Genomic DNA, 18,597 nt, shown 5'->3' with positions numbered 1-18,597 from the left:
CGTAGCTGTCGCAGTCCCCCTGTTACCGTCGAGAAAGGTTGGGAGTTTGGCCTCAATTTAAGACAAAGCAGTGCCACAAAGAGGCATAATCTACATCGTTTCCACACGGTGGTCGACCTTTTTAAAAAAAAAAAAAAAAAAAAAAAGGTACTTTAAAACAAGTGGCGCCGTCTGGCTCTGCCAAGCTAAAAATGGTAGGCTCGCTTGCTAGCATTGAGTCCTACAACTAAGCAGCGGAGCTGACTTAGTTCGGCGCAATTAAAAACCGAGAAGCGTGTAATTAAAGACAGATTAATGCTGGAATGTCGGCGGAGAGAGCAGAGCAGAGCAGGTTGGGGCCTCACCTGCTGGGAGTGTAACTTTAGCAGGGGAGGCGGAGTTAATGCCATTCCTTTCCACGACTTTTCCTGTCAATTCGCTTGAGTGTACGGTCGTTGTCCCACGACGGAATTACGTAGCATCTTTTATCAAAATGTGTAACTTGTGATCCCTACGCACGCACACACACACATTGACACTACTACTAAAGATGAAGAGGGGAACCTTGGCCTTTTTGGGTCGGAAGGATCAGTCCCTCTTCGACACCGGCATCAAAATGAGGGAAATGGGTGAGTACACTGCGAGCACAGCAGGTGTATCGGAGGGAAAAAAGTATGTCTTTACTCGGAACGATGTGGGACCTTTGTACTTGGTGTACGACCCACCTCGGCAATGAAGACATTCATGCACGTTAACATTTTGTCTCCATAAGAAATATGCCTATTTAACCTTCTAAACAATACAGTATTTAAAAGGGAGCAATCATTCACTGTACAGATAGCTGTGTTTATGTGTGTGCGCGCGCGTGTGTATGGTCTTATGAACAAAGTAAAGTGATTTTAAAAAAAACAACGATATATATATATATATATATATGTATGTATATATATGTGTGTCAGTTATATAGAATACACAAATCATGGATGAATACCCAAGCCAAGGATTTGGCTTGACGTTGGCTTGACTTTTATGCTATCAAAACTACTTGTCCACATAATTTTGCTAACAAAGAAACAGCAACAAAAAATACTAAACTCACTAATGATAAAAACTGAAAAAAAATACACCTTGTATGTCTCTTCGTGACTACCATGATTTATATAGTCTAGCCAATGAACTGAATGGATGTTCAAACAATTCTCAAATAAGGCAATGGCTAGCGAATATTTTACTTCTCCAAATTGTGTACCGTCATCATTAATGCCCCTTGATTTATGTTACTTCATGTCCTTGGTTGACTTTACCTTTCTCTATTTGTGTCTTTTTTGTGAGGCACATCTGCCTCACAGTTCTGAGGACCGGGGTTCAAATCCACAGGCTGGGGCTTGTGTGGAGTTTGCATGTTCTCCGGGTACTCCGGTTTCCTCCCACATCCCACATGCGTGGTAGGTTGATTGAAGACTCTAAATTGCCCGTAAGTGTGAATGTGTGCGCGAATGGTTGTTTGTTTATATGTGCCCTGAGATTGGCTGGCGACCAGTTCAGGGTGTACCCCACCTCTCGCCCGAAGATAGCTGGGATAGGCTCCAGCACGCCCGCGACCCTAGTGAGCATAAGCGGTACAGCAAATGGATGGATGGATTACATGTGGTTGTAGTTGTTAGGGTGTAGAACTACTTAGCATTATACCAAGGAGTGTTTCTAATATTTAGTCCTTTAGAAAATATTAGTAATCTTATCTTTGTAATGGCAGAATAATTGGCTCTAACTGGATCTCATTTGGTGACACGTGTACCTAATGCAGCTGAATGCGTTAAAAAAAAAAACAATTTGAATAATTATATGACTTGGTATGGAATAAAAAAACACCTTAGATGGATATAGAGAGAGATCCTAAAGCTGAACTTTGAGTGAGTGAAAACTTGTTTGTCCTATTTAGATAAAAAATGTGCCATACGCCCACTTGTCCAGAACACTAATGTGACTCTGGTGACAAAACCATTGTCTGTTAATCATTTACTGTATTGTTGCAGCTTTCCAAACAGGAAATAAATCAGTTATTCCATCTTGATATTATTGGAAAAGAGATAATCATAGATGAAGCTGTTCTCACATCTTCATATGAGTTGAATGGTCAGTTGTGTTGTTGCTTTTAGCTTCTGTGATGATCCTCAGTTATCATCATGTAACGCCAACAGATGAATAAAAAGAACATTTGTCTTTTGAAATCTGGATGGTAGTAACAATTAGCTGGACTGTTTGTAACATCGTGGTGATTGTCATGTTAATTCAAGGTGTTGCATGATGATATTTCTCACCTACAGACATGAAGGAGATTGTCTGTCTGGTATTTGTGTATGTCTTAAAACAGCATTGTCTTTGGCTGCTGTGTCTCGTCTTTCCCCAGGCCTCATGAGAAAAGTGTTAAGTTAAAGGTTTGACAAACATTTTTGCTAAGTGCTTTTGTGCGACATCGCATCTCTTCACTTCTTGTCACTTTCATGTTCTAACAAGTGCAACTAAAAAAACAACCGAAGAACGTCAGAACTCCGAGGTGACTTATCTTCCCCCGTCACAACTATTTTATTACTCCTTCCCGGTTCAGCAACAGGATTTTCTTTGCATGCCGATCTCCACCCTAGTTTAACGTGATTCTTTTTCGTGACATTATCTCTGCAGGTACTGTGATCGCCAACAACACATTCTAATAGCATTTTTTGAACAGATGAATGTTTTACACCCTAAAAAATATACATAAAACACAATCTGTTCTCGGATGCAAGGTGACATCTCATTTAGGATTTCCCAAGACAGATATAGATAGAAATACAAGTATAATCCATTGTAGGGTCAAAATGATACCATTGATATATCTTCATTAACTGTGCAGGCATTTTAAGTAGACATAAACATAATAGTTAAATAAACCTTTCACTGTCATTGAGTCAAATAGTCATATCAATGTTAACTGGGATGGCTGGCAGTGTTGATATTTTAAAAAAATGCCATGGATTGTGTTGAATTGATTTCTGATTAATCACATCTTGAAGGAATTGATGTGCAGTGCAGACCTGAACTGCAAACTGCAACCACAATAATTAACTTTTTAAAATTAATCTTGCCACCTGAACATGTCAAATAGTGCCAGTCTTAACGAAGCTTTGCTCTTCTTGTCCAGATAATGTAGAGCTGGCGCTGAACTCGCCAACCTCTCCAGAGTCTGGTATTGCCAGTGTGCGCGCCAGACCTACTGTCAAGCATTACACTGTGAGTATGTCACTCAATCTGCCTTGTGCATACTATGCGGATTGTTTTCTTAACATATATTACTTGGTTTTCTGGGTTCTGGAATGCATAAGTCAGGTGCAAGTTAGATAATGAGTTGCACAGATGCCTTTACTTACAGTAGTGATGTTCAATCCAATCTGATACTTTGTGCAAATAAATACACCTAATATGTCTGGTAAAACAAAACAAAAAAATGTGTATGTGTTTCAAATCATAGCTTCATAAAAAATTCAAGCCATATACAGTAAAAATCCATCCATCCATCCATTTTCTGAGCCGCTTCTCCTCACTCGGGTCGCGGGCGTGCTGGAGCCTATCCCAGCTGTCATCGGGCAGGAGGCGGGGTACACCCTGAACTGGTTGCCAGCCAATCACAGGGCACATAGAAACAAACAACCATTTGCACTCACAGTCATGCCTACGGGCAATTTAGAGTCTCCAATTAATGCATGTTTTTGGGATGTGGGAGGAAACCGGAGCGCCCGGAGAAAACCCACGCAGGCACGGGGAGAAACATGCAAACTCCACACAGGCGGGGGCGGGGATTGAACCCGGGTCCTCAGAACTGTGAGGCCGACGCTCTAACCAGTCGTCCACCGTGCCGCCTACAGTAAAAATGATCGTATTTATTGTAAACTCAGAAGTATTGTGAGGTAGCAGTCAGACACTCGCTGTTTTATAATACCGACCAGTAAAATTTCATTAAATAAATAATTGCCACAATAATTGAACAAGTTTGTCAATACCTACATTTTAAAATATTCATCTAATGGTAAATGCAAATTAGACTAGTTGTAAATGGTGATATACAGTGTTCCCTCGCCACTTTGCGCTTCACGTTTTGCAGCTTCAGTGCTTCCCGGGTTTTTCCAAAATATTCATAAAAAAAATAAAATAAAATTTAAAACATTGAACCATATCGGCAGCCATATTGCGGAAAGACGCGTTGATGCATGCGAGAGAAGGTTTCCCTGCATGCCAAACACAAAGATGAGTTGACTCAGAGACTTTGCACATGCCTGTACTGTACGCCGCGTGATTGGTTCCCGGCGCGACATCGACCAATGAGAGCACGAGTGGGTTTATCCCGTGAGCTGATTGGCTGCACATCATCGCAGCCTCACCCAGCATCTTCCCTTGTTGTGTCTCGCCAGACCGTCCACGCTGTTGTGTTCGCAATAACGTTTTTTGTTTAAGCAATAATTGTTTTTATTAGTTAAGCAAGCCCTTAAAATGCCGCCGAAGTGCTATGCCCCTGCAAATGCTTCCTCCGGGGCGCCCAAGAGGAAGAAGAAGATGATGACCATCAGCGAAAAAGTGAAACTTTTAGATTTGATCAAAGAGGGCAGAAGTTATGCATTTGTGGCACGCCATTATCGCGTGAATGAATCAACAGTGCGGTACATAAAGAAAGAGGAAGCAAACATCCGACAAACTGCTTCAATAACCTTCAATAAGGAAGCGAAACGTGTGGTAACTCCGCGTAATAAGATAATTGTGAAAATGGAAGCTGCATTGGCATTGTGGATTGCTGATTGCAGGGAAAAGACAGTGAGTTTGGACACTAATATTATCAGGACAAAGTAAATGTTAATTACTGTATAAGGTTTTATAATTAAAGATTTAAGTAAATACGTGTACTGTTGTAATCTTTGTCTCAAATATGTAAAGTATAAATACTGTTTACATATTTTAATCATTCTGGTACCCACATACACATCCACCAAAATTCCTAGGGGGGCGGGGGGGGGGAGTTGTGGGAATCCTACTTCGGGGTTTTTCACCTTTCGCGGGGGGTTCTGGTCCCCATTAATCGCGAAAATGAGGGAACACTGTATATGTAAAAAAAAGATTTTATACAGCTTTTTCTAGGATGTATTTTTTTAAGTTCACCATGGCTGTTTTATCACAATTGCTCTGTATAATGTAATGACACCAACTCTGCGTAATCCTGTTTATGATTACTTCTTTAGGATACCTTTCCTCAATAAATCTAGGCTTTCTTGCCTCTGTAAGATTATGTCAGTGATATACTGTACATATTATTACTCCAAGGTGAACTCATGCAGCTATTTTTTAAGCATGTATTTATCTCATTACTTATTTCATAACTATTCTAATAGTTTGAAATAACTCTAACAGCAACAGTTCTTAGTTCTGCTTATAGCGCCACATTTTCTTCCTCTGTACCTGGATAGTGCCACAGCCGTGTGTCTTACCCAAGCAGCTGCCACCTGACACTGTACTCTCCTCTTATGTCCGCGTCATAGTAAATGCCTCTGTGCAAATGTATTCCATGTTGTGGTTTACCCGGGTATAAAAGTATAAATATTTTGATTTTAACCGATTGTAGAGCATAAAGATTTGGTATCAGCGGTATCAATATATCAGTACAGTCACACACAGACAGTCTACACTCAGAACCGTTTCTTAGGGTTAGATATTACCTAACTTTACAAATTCCTAAAGCCTGAATTCAATCTGTTGTCTTGGTACTAAAGGTCGAGCAGCAGCTGCTAATTACGCGGTCACTGAAAAAAACTAATGATCATTATATAGCATATCCACAATCTGGAACAGGCTGAGGGGTAAACCTGCAAGGCACAAAGTTTAAAATATATCACTGTGTTATTAAATCAAATCACTGGATTGTACTTCTGGTTTCATAGGATTCCCTCAGATGAAGCTCACATAAAAAGCATTGTTATCGTGTACTGTACTTGAATTTACGAAAATCTTTTGGCAATTGAATTACCAAAAATGTATCCCTTGCGCCACTACTAACTAACTTTTTTAATGTATTTTTTTAAAGCACACACAAAAAAGGATAAAGTATCTATAATATACCCACTTCCTCATCACAATCATGTCTAATTGTTTTAAAGAGACCTGTTAATTTGCATCAGGGCATGAGCAGTCTATATGGCTGTTCAAAATACTTGCTTCATAAAAACGTTCTAAACACTCTGGTTTACACACCCCGGTGCGTGGGAGTGTTGTGTGTTTGTGTCTGTGGCGTGTTGGAAGTGACGCACCCAGCAGCATGTGGATAAGAAGCAAGTCATAGCACAGCGGCGAGAACAAATAAGTGAATATGAACTGTAAGCCTTGCCGTGCTTAACAACACTCCCTGGTACCTGCGATTCCTTGATTGGTTCCTGGTCATTCTCTATTTTGTTCATATTTTGGAACACATTTCCCCAACAAAAACAATGAAATAATATATTCCATATTCAATTATACAGGCAGAGTTTTATGTAACATTCTAATATTCCTAACTGTCATGCCATGACACTTTTGTGCACTTTTGTCGCTCGCTACTCCTATGTTGCAATAAGTTACATTTTCTAAATTATCTTTTTGCCATCACTGATACCCTTCTGTGTACTGGTCCCCACACCCCTTGTCCTTTTTTTTTTTTTTTTTTTTTTTGCCCCCATTGGGAAAGTGAAAACATGTTAAACCACCCTGGAGTTTGTATTTTAGCAACGGAATCTTTGTTTATGATTAGTGGCGTCTAAGCTGTAATCACAGCAGTAAATCTTTGCCACTTAAGACACCAACAATCAGGTTTCTAAGTGACAGCGTGCCTATTGTTATTTTCCAGTGATCACAAGAAAATGTGGTGAGCAATAGAAGGTGGAGCTTCTTTCCCCTCTGATTCACTGTGCGTAGCATGCGAGTGAAGCATGCGTGGTGTCTACAAGTTTTCACTGTAACACAATGTTCCATAGAAACAGAAATGTAAATTGAAGGAAGGCTAAACAGAGATGGAAGACCGGAACAACTCATCATACTTTAATTTTCTCTCAGGATTTCTCCTGACAACAAACACGTTTTTCCCCCCAGCATCCAAAGAAATTCTATTTTACAGATCATATGAAAATAAGTTCTCTCTCTTGGAAAAATGTCCCTTTTTTCAAAACATAAACCGGATCCTTAAACCAACCATCCATTTTCTGTAGCGCTTATCTTCATTAAGGTCACAGGTGTGCTGGAACTTGTGCCAGCTGACTTAGGGTGAGAGGCGGGGCACACCCTTGACTGCTCGCCAAACCATTGCAGGGCACATATAGACAAACAAAGATTAAACAACCATTTGCACTCAAGTTTAGTTTAAAGTCTTTTCTCATGTAGAGTTGTACAGATGAGGCCAGGTGAACCTCTGCAAAATATTTGTGGCTTGGAAGCACATATCTTGTCAAATGTTTCCAGTGTTGATAAGTCACTGCTTATACAATGTATAAATGGGCACCGTGCCTTTGGAAATGTTCAAAGTGACTGACTCCATGATTGCCTTCTCTTTTGTCCATCCATCCATCCATTTTCTACCGCTTATCCGAGGTCGGGTCGCGGGGGCAGTAAGTTTAGCAGGGACGCCCAGACTTCCCTCTCCCCAGCCACCTCATCCAGCTCTTCCGGGGGGATCACGAGGCGTTCCCAGGCCAGCCGAAGGACGTAGTCTCTCCAGCGTGTCCTGGGTCGTCCCCAGGGTCTCCTCCCGGTCGGACGTGCCCGGAACACCTCACCGGGGAGGCGTCCGAATCAGATGCCCCAGCCACCTCATCTGGCTCCTCTCGATGTGGAAGAGCAGCGGGTCTACTCTGAGATCCTCCCGGATGACCGAGCCTCGCTCCCTATCTCTAAGGGAGAGCCCGGACACCCTGGGGAGGAAACTCATTTCAGCCTTCTCTTTTGTGTCAAACGTAAAGACAAATGTGACAATGATTCCCCTCATGTTGTCTGTTTCTTTGGAGATGTTAAAGTCGCTAGTTGCTTTTTTGAGAAATAAGAAAAGTCACTAAATCGAACAACCACTGACTGTGCATTTTTAAACTAGCTTCTCTCTGTTCACAGCCATGTTAACTAGTGTAAGTAGTGCATGTCAGTAAGGACGCACCAATAAAAATGATTAAAAAAAAATCTTGGCAAATAAACTCAGCCCTACTAAACTGACATCTGCTGAACTTTGCAGAGGTCAGGACCTAATTTTGGTGTTTACTCAGGATTTCTTGACAATTGACAAAGCAGGTCATTTCCCTTTTAGTGAATCTAAATGACAATATCTGCATGAAGGAGTGAGGCATCTATAAACGGGTACAATTAAGTGACTATTAATTTTAAGAATTCAAAAGACTGTTTAGCACACAGTTCAGAGGTCGTGGGTTGGTTTCCAGGCTCCCGTCTTCCTGTTTGGAGTTTGCATGTTCTGTCTTTTTTATATATATATATATATATATATATATGTCTTATACAGGTAGTTGCTCACAGGTGCATATGCTTTATGTCACAGATTGTGCAATGATATTTGCTTCCCCCCCAAAATAGACATCTGAGAGTTTTCAAGGGTTTGCTGTTCCAACACCCAGGGTCCCAGTCCTCCCCACTATCAGTGGTCCAAAGGTCAATGGTGCAGGTGAGTGCCTTTTGCATAAGCCCCTTACACATGTGGTCTGATTTCATAGTACAGCCCAGGATTTTATATTTCCTACTGTGAGTGTTTGTTACCACTTTGCTTAGATTTACTGATAAAAGACAGAATCATATTACGTTTATAAAGGGCTGCAGTGCAGGTATGTTTCTTTAGTCTGTTGCTTAATAGGCTCTCTGAATGTTACGTCAACCTGATGGCAAGTGTGTTTACAGAATGGGAGTGTTCTTGGAAACAAGTGAATTTCTGTCCACTTTTTTGGCCTTCTCAAAACTAAAAATCTCTAATAATTTACAAAAAACATTGGTTTGCAGTGTTGTAGAACTATCTGACACTGTCTTAGAAGACACAGTCTTCTAATCAACTAACCTGAAGGGAGTGGAAACACTATTAGTTTTTATGCTCATTCTTGTTAGTCCATTTCTTTGCAACAGAGTAGTATAAAGCATTGTCAGAACTCAGACAAGCCAAGTGAATCCCAAACGTAAATAAATACTCCTTAGTGCTACAAAAAATACATTAACTGGGCTGATCCTTAATAATAATAATTCTTAAAGTACTAATTCTCTGTATTGAATGAGAACATGTCGATCATTCGTCTTTCCTTTCATAGTCTATGGAGATCAATTATCCTATGGATTAGTGGAGGAAGACATATTGGTTCCTCCTCCTCCTTCCTCAGCCCCTCCCCCACCTCCAGAGATGTTTATTCTCCCTCCACCTGACTTCTTGGGTTACCTAAGCAGTTTAGAGATGGCTGCCTTTCAGTCCCCTCCTACACCTGCTCCAAAGCCTCCCCTCAAGGAAGAGAAAAATTGTCGCATCATAAAACCCCCACCAATGGCCCCACCAAAGCCTCCATCTACAGGTTCCAGTAGCTCTGCGTCTTCCACTCCCCTTTCAAAACCGTCCCCAGCTAAAGTTCCCAAACATCCAACTTTTCCCCCACCGCTTCCTCCTACCAAAAGGCAGCAGAACACCTTAAAAACGCCTCCTCCGAAACCCATTAGACTCTCATCTATGGCCAACCTCGACTCCCCACCACAGATTCCTGCCCCGCCTCCTCCTGTGCAGACTCCCACACAGTCAACCTTCAATCCCCAAAACACGGCGAAGCTAAACCATGTTTCCAACGCCTCAGTGCTCAGTGGCTATGAGGAACAAGACAAAAGACCCAAGCAGATGTTACTCCTGGAAGATACTGGGTCTGTTAAGCCAGTGCCAATGTTGGTAGCAGTAAATGGGAATGTCCCCAGGGATACACCAACCAAGCCAATTCGCAAAGATCCCCTGCATCACAAAGAGCATTTACAAAGTACACATCTCCCTCAGACACCTCTACATGAATCAGCCAAAGCCATACCCAAAGATGTTCTGTATCACAAAGAGAATATACAAAGTATTCTACCCTCTCGCTCACTCACGCCTGAGGTGACCACAAGGACTAGTACAGAGACAGTGTCAGCACAGAATGAAACTGTCAAGCCACTCAGGATGCCATACCAAATACCAAGAAAGCTTCAGACAGGGAACAGAACGCTATTAACTTCTGAGGATATAAAAGGCAAACTTGGTTCAAAACCAGCTGGGAAATTCAGTCTGTTATTAGATAATAAATTACACAACCTAAAGAATGGTGAAAGCTGTGCGGGTCAAGAGGCTCCTTCAGCTTCCCCACTTTCTCTTCTTATGGCGGCTCAGGAAAGAGAGAGGTATAAGGGCTTCCAGTCTCATGAAAACGGGACCATAAAGAATGATCAGCGCAGAGGAAGCATTCAGAAGAATAATTCCATTCCCAAACCTTTATCTACTTTGCCAAGATCCCTCTCAAGCGCTTCTCTCTCACATCAGGATAAACTCCAAGTAAGTCCAACGTCCGTCAGTCCTGTGCAGTATTCGGAATCAAAACCAGCAACTATCGCACGGATGAATAAAGAGGCATCAGCTCCAGCTTCATCTACAGATATGAGCAACCGAAGTGTGGAGAGGAAAGATTCCAATGTTAAATATGGAGGGGACAAGGGATACGTAGGTATGCCGTTAGTCCCTCCACCTCCAGAATTCGATGATTTTGATATTGAGTTGACTCCCTCCAGTCGTCCTCCCGCCCCACCATTAAAAATGGCACCACGACCAAATATAAACTCTCTTCCACCTGAACCTAAACCCTCAAAACACCCCACTCCTAATGTTGGTGTCCAAACTAACCCACAGTTCCAGACTAATTCTAGGATAGACCCTACACAGCGGCCAACAACGCTTTCGCCAGGCCAGGCCACACTTGTGAGCATCCTACAAAAAAAGATGCTGGAGATGGACCACAAAATTATTACCACACAGGAGGCAGACTATGACGCTGAAGACTGGGGTGTCCCACTTTCTGAGGACATCAAAGTACCTCTCATCCCAAAGACCAGGCCACAGGCCAACAGTATTTCTACTGGGACCAACCCAACACCAAACCACCACAAGCAGGAGTTGGGAGGCAAAGCGGTGAAAAAATATCCAGACATTAACCGGTAAGACCTCCAGTGCTTCTTACGTGATCACGTGTAGATAGATATCCCAGCCTAATGAGCAATATGTTCTCCTTTCCAGCAATGAACCACAGTCAGTCCATATCCATCAGTATGGGATGACGTATCGAGTTCGGCCTGGAACCAAACAACCCATTACTCTCATTAGAAAAGGACCATCATGAGTAAATAGGATTGGTATTCCTCCATTATGTATATAATCAATTTCACATCATACGTAGTGCACAGTAGGAATACTGTATGCACCAGTGGAGAAAAGAACAAATGAGATACAGGTCTTTGCAGGGTTTGCCCACTAACTGCAAGGGAAATTGGGTTCAAGCCACTGTTGGAATCACAATGCTGCTGTAATAACTGGGCATTTGTTACCAGATGTGGTGAGAAGCAAAACAAACAAACACTGCAAATGTGTAATGCTGAACGCTAACAGAAGTCACACTTTTAAATTAGTAGCAGTGAGCACAATAATAAATCGTAACATTAGCATACATGTTGTTCCAGGATAGTATAGCTGTTCAAGGGTCACCATGACAATGATCACACTATTCTCATTTTTACTAGCCAGTTTACCATAAGCAGGATTTTACAGCTGTTATAGATTTTATATTAGTATTTGTTTGTCTACCATGTTGGAGGTCGAGATCAGTAGGATAAGCTAGGCTTGAAAGGGAAAGACTAGTAGACCGACTCACAGTCGTTTGTTTGTTCATTTTTTTCTGTATCTGTAACCCTAATCAATTAATATTAGCTATGTTATAAATTTTCCAATCTCCTTAGATGTGCTAAAATGGGGTTTAAAAAGTTGATAAAGTACAGAGAAACTTTGGATGCAGTGGCAAAGACAGCCTCACAATGATATAGAGAAGCGGAAATAAAACTGAGACTGTTTCAAGGCTAGATAGCAGTTAGCATGGTGGGAGTCAGCAGAATCTATATTTCTGACATGTATAAATATTTCATATAATACCACAGCAACGATCGACCAATATCCAATCTAAGATATATTATAAGTATGTGCTTCCTAACAGTACTGGGCTAAATTGTAAATAATGAAATTGGAGATAGGCCTATGCACTCTATATACAGTATTTAACATGCGTTTTCTAACTTTGATAAGCGTTAAAGCTTACCTTCAACAAAGTGCTCGAATGTATGGACTGGGTATCTTGCCAGATAGAGATCAGCTCTGCTGTGTGTGGTGTAACTCTGTGTGGAGAAGTGGTAGACCATGTATTCGTAAATTTGTGGACCAGCACACCCTGGTACAATTAAAAGACGGACGTCTTCGGCCGTGATCACAGCCGACTTCAATCCTGTCTAATCAAAGCGGATCCTCTCATTTCTATTTGAATATGGTTTGCGAGTTACGCACTGATAGTCTTTGACATGGCGTACGAAGAAACTGATTTGCTCCAGTCCAGGAGGTCGAAGGGTGCAAAATATATTTATACAGAATTATAAGCAGACCTCCACGAGCAGATGATGTGAAGTTGGCTTGTGAGAAAATCACAGATCTGCGCCGTGATATGGGCACTTATATTAGGTAATTAGAAACAAATCATAGAAATGACTTTACAGGGTCTTTAAGAATTGCTCATTCTCCCATGTCCACAGTAAAATCATGTATTTTTTTTTATAATAAAAAAAAAAAAAGACTCATACTACTGCTTTGTGTATTTGTCACTAAGGCCGTTTTGAACCGAAAGCGTTTAATCTTGTAAAACTCATTGTTCACGGCACAGTTTAAGATCTTGAATGTAAATTTTAAGTGTAAAGTAAATATAAGCACATGCCATATAGCTGTAATCTTCATTCACTGGTAAACTATGTAATGTGGGGTCTTTACAAAGATTGCAATTTGCAGAAGTTTGATTTTGACTATTTGTCATTTTAATTAATGGATATATATATATTATTTTGCTGTAAAAATATGCTAGTTGATATACAGCAATATATTTGTGTATATATATTTATATGATAGGCTCTATGATTGAAATACTCATCACCAAAGCAAAATGTATTCAACGATCTCAACCTGGTAAATAAAATTGATCAGAAGCGTTAAATTTTGTGTGTGTACGCCAAATGGTAGTGCCGCTTGATTACTCCCAGTTTCCACTAATCTACAGTTGCTTGAGGAACAAGCATCGCTGTGATGATGAGCTACAAATCCACCTAATAATTGCATGGCTGCTCAGGTAAGAGAAAATGTCGTGGCGGCGAGAGTGCAGTGTTATCTCTGAACACCTGCAGCACTTCAGGCTAGGTGAACCACACATGCCTTAACATTGAAAATCCTTGTACAGATTTGATGAACATGCTATTTCTGTCTAATTAGTGTGTGATGAGCTAAAAAGCATGAATACAGAAAATTATTCATCGTTTAATAAATACTTTTTTTTTTTTTGTTTAAACAATGATGTCAACTAGTAGGCTGTCCTCTTGACCAGACATTTTCCTTCTATAAATATACTGTAATACAATAGCAGTTTTCCCATTAGCATTCCTTGCCTTTGCCCTGCTGGCTCTCCTTGAAGTCAGGAATGTTTTTTCTTTGTTCACAATGGACGCCCTCTTGAGTGTAGTCAGTGGCACTGTAAAGCTTTGATTTGACAACCTTTATTTTCCAAAACGTAACAGATGATATGCAAACACAACAGACGTGAAACGATTCTATCTAAAGTTCTACTGTACACATAGACAGTATACCCATGAGGTGTTAAAACGGTGATTAGGTCTAAGGTGAGCTGAGGATACCACCTGTTGGCTCAACCTTGTGGTGAAGCACAAAGTGATCCCAGCCCACAGTGGTGAGGTTATTCGTGCCTCCCTGAACCCAGCACACACCCTTAACAAAGTCCTGGTGGCGTCGATCTCTAAATCTACAAAAGGAAATGAGAGGAAAAAATAGTTAACACAGTATATTATAAACTCAGAAGAGCAGGTAATAGGTCTTAAGGAGGTTGTGCCAAAACTCACACTTCCTGCAGTTCAGAGTTTAAAACGGCAAGGGAGCAATCGTTGCTAATGGAGGCCAGCAAAGAGGGACTGTGATCAAAAAAATAAATTTAAAAAATAATATATATAAAAAAGGCAAACTTAGGCGGCTGTGTAAGCATTCATGTGTACCTGTGTGGAGAAAAGGCCAGCCCGTTAACTCTGCGGTTGTGGACGCTTGCCATGCGAGCCGGCTCGGTCGCTAGGAAATCTTTAATGGTCACTCTCCCGAGCTCGTCACCTGAGGTACAAGGAATGCGATTTAAGATGGAAAAACCGATCACAAGATTTTGTCCGTCTATAAACAAAAGCTGGAGTTTATACCAAAAGCAATGGTGCTTCTGTGGTGAGGGTGCCAGGAGACAGTGGTGGGCAAGCAGGGCGAAGCCTCTAAATCTAGTGGGAAAAATACAGCTATAATGAAGTAGAAATACAAGAACATTGTCAACCAATAAAGTTCCACCCGCAGGGTGAAAATGTATTTATTTATTTTAAATAGTGTTACTCCAACATGCGTTAAACACATTTAAACTTATTAAAAGGCAGTTTTTAAATACATTATATTTATACTAAAAAACTGCATATAATGCTTGAAAAATACTGTATAGACCGGATTGTGTGTTATATATCTGCCTTGAATAGGCGGGCCGCCCCACCTGGTGCGGTGGCGTGTGACGTCAGTGAGCTGGAGGGAGGTTGGCCGATTGGTTCAAGCTATGGTGAGTCTGGGCGTGAGCTATGGCTGACAGCAGCTCACACGTGCATGTGTGCTTGTTGTGTTCTACTGTTCTCCCGGCATTCAATAATAAACGTCAGAAAAGTGCATCGCTGACTGTGGCTCCTCTATCCAACATGCGAGAGAATGTCACAGATTTCCGCGGTATAGCAGGGGAACACTATTTGTAATGACATCAAATGTGCAACTGTTACAAATAAGTGAGTGTTGCTCACCTATTCTTGTGGCTGGTTTATTTGGTTTCCTTGTGTCCCACATGAGCACACGGCCATCCTGAGAGACAAGACAGACAGAGGGAATAGCTCTCTTTATGCTTCAGATGGACATTTTTAAACACGATTGGAATTATTGGTTAGGCAGAGACTAGAACAAAATGATGACCACAGAGACTCTGAACTGATGAACAGCATCTTACCTGACCACAGGAGATGAAAAGAGAACCGTCTGTAGGACTGCAGGCAACACAAGTGACCGGCTTTGTGTGCACTGGAGGATGGAAACGGGGAACATTCATTTTATAAGAGGTAGGCTTAGGCTACAATACAGTATTTAAATAATGGACTTTTTCATGACAATGATTATTTTGGGGCAGTTCTTAACCAAAAGTGCTTGAAATTGAATCTAATGCGGCTACAGGAAACAGTTTGGTTGTTAAATGTATAGAAAAAAAAAAAAGTACATGCAGAAAACCAGTGTTCTTGAATTTCTGCTCCATTTACTATCCATACATTTTCTTTACCACTTATCCTCACTAGGGTCGCGGGCTGCTGGAGCCTATCCCAGCTATCATAAGGCGGGAGGCGGGGTACACACTGAACCGGTCGCCAGCCAATCGCATGTTAAATATGTACAGTATATGTATACATAATACAAAATGGGGCTAGTCTGTTTAGAGGTCTCATTAAAGTTCCTGTAAATGTCTTCTAAATTTAATACACCACAGAAAAGATTGTTGTTAACAACCCTGCCAAATTTGAATAATCCCCAAAAAATAAATCGCCAAATATATAAAAAGAAACTTCAAAATCGTGAAAAATCAAGCATTTCATTTACTCTGTACTCTCAGACTCTGCTGGCATGTCCGCTGAATGTGCTGAAACCACACCCCGCTCAACCGTCAATCAAATACTTATACCACCTGGAAAAATTTATGCTACTTCGTCTAACAACTTTCTTATACCTACACAACTACATTTTTGAGCTTCTAAAATATATCTCTTTAAAGTCTCTGATGGCTGGAATATATCGGTTATCAAGCCGAACTTTTTTTTTTTATACTTCCGCCTTTCTCACATGCACACAATGGCGACAACGAGGTGCTCTCAACCAGGAATACAAGCGCGAGGACTGGTCCACACGCTAACTCTCAAGTTGGACTTTTTTTTTTTTTTTGCCTCCTAACTGCACATTGCAACTGCACCGGAAAACCGCTGATGCGAATAAAGGCGCTCAAGTTTTTATATAGTTGGGGAGGGGCGTTCATGTTAGATCCCAAGTGCTTCACTAGGCCCCGTTTCAGTTCCCCCCAGAACTCCAAATTCGGAAAAACTGCAAGGGTGGAAAAAAAGATAAATCCCTAATATTGAGTACTACATAGTTCTGTCTTTTGCACAGGTATTCAGCAATTATATGTATACATGTATAATGTACAGTATTTAGAAACAAATCTCTGAATTCACTTTACAGGGTCTTGAAATACACCTGTCAACGTTATAATCTATTTTCGGTTTATCCTGAGGTTTCACCCGAAAGCCGGATATCGGCAAATTTTTGTGAGTAGTGTATGTAATTCCACATCCCGAAAGTGCTGGAAACGTCAGAACGTGTATGCATTGTACAAAGTCCCTGACCATTCCCTTGGAAAGTGATTATGAACTGGACTATATTCAGTTCATGCAATCTTGTCCTTACCGCTGTATGAAGTGACAACTGTCTCCTGGCTCAGATCCCACACTTTAATTCTGCAGCAAAATGACAACACTCTTGTAGAATGAAAACAAAAAAAGCTTTTGTCCTGCAGTATGTATCCATGTAAGACCGTCTAACCTGCAGTCCATGCTGCCAGTCACGGCACTGTTCGCCGCGGCGACGGGGCTCACGGTGGTGACGATATGATCATGCTCGTGCTTGGTGAAGCGATTGACCAGGAGGCGCTCCTCCTCAGTCAGCTCCCACAGCTCCAAGGCGCCTGTCTCAGGCAAACCACAGCAGTTTAGCTCATAATTGTTAAATAAAGGCATAACATATATTTGGACCCGCTCTTACCTGAATCTGATGCCACAACAACACCCTTTTCTGACACCCACTTGACATCCGTTACGCCGGTCTCCGTCTGCACGCCAGCTTTGCAGAAGCCCTCATTGGGGGCCTGCTCAGGGTTGCTGTAGATCCACACAGAGCCCTGCCAACTCCTGCCAGTGAGGCTGGAAGCACCGAGCAACAAGGTGCCATCTGGGAGGGTAGATGATGGAAGGAAAATAAACGTTCAAGATGACAACATTGAGCCCATTTTAGAGCTTGCATCCATCCACCGTGCTGCATTTTGGAACCTATGATGGCTAACTATAGTACCTTTTCAGCCTGCATTTATTAGATTTGAATTTGAGTTCAATCTGTGTTGTGTAGTGGCTCACATAGTGGGGCATAGCCTTCACTCACCATTTGTGCAAGAGTCGGAATCTGGATTTTGTGTTTCAGTAAAACGCATTCAACAGTAAAAGGGGGAAAAAAAGGGAATGATGAATTATTGTGTGGAGTGCTGAGTCAAACCTTAACTCCGTTAATCTGCAACAAAAATTATACACATTTGAATCCTCTGTAAAAAGCATTGTAGCTATTCAAGTGGTGACATGCTACACAGCATGATACTTTAACCAGCACTATGAACCTCAGCCCATTTCTCTGCAGTACTGTATTGGCATTTTAGCCCGAAGACAGCATTTTGTAGTTAACTTATATTAGTATTTGCACACACAAAACACACTTACGTTAGTTCGTTCCCTTAACAACCTACCTGTTCGGTACTGCGCGGCGCACAGATGCTTCTCCATGCATGCCGGAGCATTGGGAGGTATAATCCAAGGATTCTCCTTTGTCATTGTTGTTTCCAGTACTGCACCTTTCATCCGAATAATCGCACGTGAAGTTTGCACGGGGGATGAGATTATCCTCAACCAATTTGGGTGGACGATTGCTAAAACGTTACAATTTAGTCGCGACTAGCAGTTTTTACAATGAACAGAATGTTAAAACGACGTAGGTTTATCCATAAATATTATGCAAAAAAAAACAGTTTTTTTCCAGAACTGGTGAAAGTAGAACCAACACGCGGTCAATGGAAGAACGTGTTCTTCTTCGGTGGTTTTACTTCCTCCTTTTCTTGAGAGGGAGTTGCTGCAAGAGTGCCATCTTCAGGACAAATACTGTATGTCAGTCAGCTAATGTCAAACGTCAACGACGTTAACCGACACCAAAAGCCCTCTGTTGTGCGCACATGTATATTTCTCAAATGATCTATGAATCAACAGAATATTCCTGTTTGCTATACGGCTTTATTTTGTGTATGAAAAGGGAGGAAACAGTCTAATTTGACACTCTAAAAAAAAAAAAACCTGTATACGATGGGTTTC

At 41.3% G+C, this 18,597-nt stretch overlaps 2 protein-coding genes across 4 annotated transcripts; one reads left to right on the top strand and one right to left on the bottom strand.

Moving 5' to 3' along the window:
• The first annotated feature begins 350 nt into the window (after positions 1 to 350).
• Positions 351 to 14,504, top strand: LOC133408602 (uncharacterized protein C6orf132 homolog). Of its 3 annotated transcripts, none has more exons than XM_061687673.1 (5): positions 351 to 608; positions 3,158 to 3,246; positions 8,596 to 8,683; positions 9,312 to 11,217; positions 11,297 to 14,504. In XM_061687673.1, exons 1-5 carry the CDS (start codon positions 530 to 532, stop codon positions 11,397 to 11,399), a joined length of 2,265 nt encoding a protein of 754 aa, XP_061543657.1. In that variant the 5' UTR covers positions 351 to 529; the 3' UTR covers positions 11,400 to 14,504. The 3 variants fall into 3 exon arrangements, with proteins under 3 accessions (XP_061543657.1, XP_061543658.1, XP_061543656.1); XM_061687674.1 differs by lacking the exon at positions 351 to 608 and adding an exon at positions 7,612 to 7,973 and having other exon boundaries at positions 3,180 to 3,246; XM_061687672.1 differs by lacking the exons at positions 351 to 608; positions 3,158 to 3,246 and adding an exon at positions 5,398 to 7,973.
• On the bottom strand, positions 13,663 to 18,330 carry LOC133408604 (methylosome protein WDR77-like). Its single transcript, XM_061687676.1, has 10 exons — positions 17,982 to 18,330; positions 17,234 to 17,419; positions 17,015 to 17,156; positions 16,880 to 16,929; positions 15,384 to 15,454; positions 15,184 to 15,241; positions 14,557 to 14,628; positions 14,365 to 14,473; positions 14,215 to 14,283; positions 13,663 to 14,117 (listed from the first exon to the last, which is right to left on the bottom strand). The coding sequence occupies exons 1-10, from the start codon at positions 18,091 to 18,093 to the stop codon at positions 13,973 to 13,975; spliced, it is 1,014 nt and encodes a 337-aa protein (XP_061543660.1). The 5' UTR covers positions 18,094 to 18,330; the 3' UTR covers positions 13,663 to 13,972.
• Positions 18,331 to 18,597: the final 267 nt, after the last annotated feature.

The sequence above is a fragment of the Phycodurus eques genome, chromosome 10 (genome assembly GCF_024500275.1).
Source record: "Phycodurus eques isolate BA_2022a chromosome 10, UOR_Pequ_1.1, whole genome shotgun sequence".
Classification (NCBI taxonomy): Eukaryota; Metazoa; Chordata; class Actinopteri; order Syngnathiformes; family Syngnathidae; genus Phycodurus; species Phycodurus eques.
The sequence above is the reverse complement of the archived record's forward strand: the minus strand, read 5'-3'. Positions and strand labels throughout refer to the sequence as shown.

Excerpts from the sequence above, each read along its gene's own strand:
- LOC133408602 (XM_061687672.1), top strand. The coding sequence starts at position 7,515 with ATGGGCACCGTGCCTTTGGAAATGTTCAAAGTGACTGACTCCATGATT. Across the intron at positions 7,974-8,595 it reads CCTTCTCTTTTGTGTCAAAC|ACATCTGAGAGTTTTCAAGG; the intron begins GTAAAGACAAAT and ends CCCCCAAAATAG. Across the intron at positions 8,684-9,311 it reads TCCAAAGGTCAATGGTGCAG|TCTATGGAGATCAATTATCC; the intron begins GTGAGTGCCTTT and ends TTCCTTTCATAG.
- LOC133408604 (XM_061687676.1), bottom strand. The coding sequence starts at position 18,093 with ATGAAAGGTGCAGTACTGGAAACAACAATGACAAAGGAGAATCCTTGG. Across the intron at positions 16,930-17,014 it reads ACTGGCAGCATGGACTGCAG|AATTAAAGTGTGGGATCTGA; the intron begins GTTAGACGGTCT and ends ATTTTGCTGCAG. Across the intron at positions 15,455-16,879 it reads AGTTGTCACTTCATACAGCG|TGCACACAAAGCCGGTCACT; the intron begins GTAAGGACAAGA and ends TCCATCCTCCAG.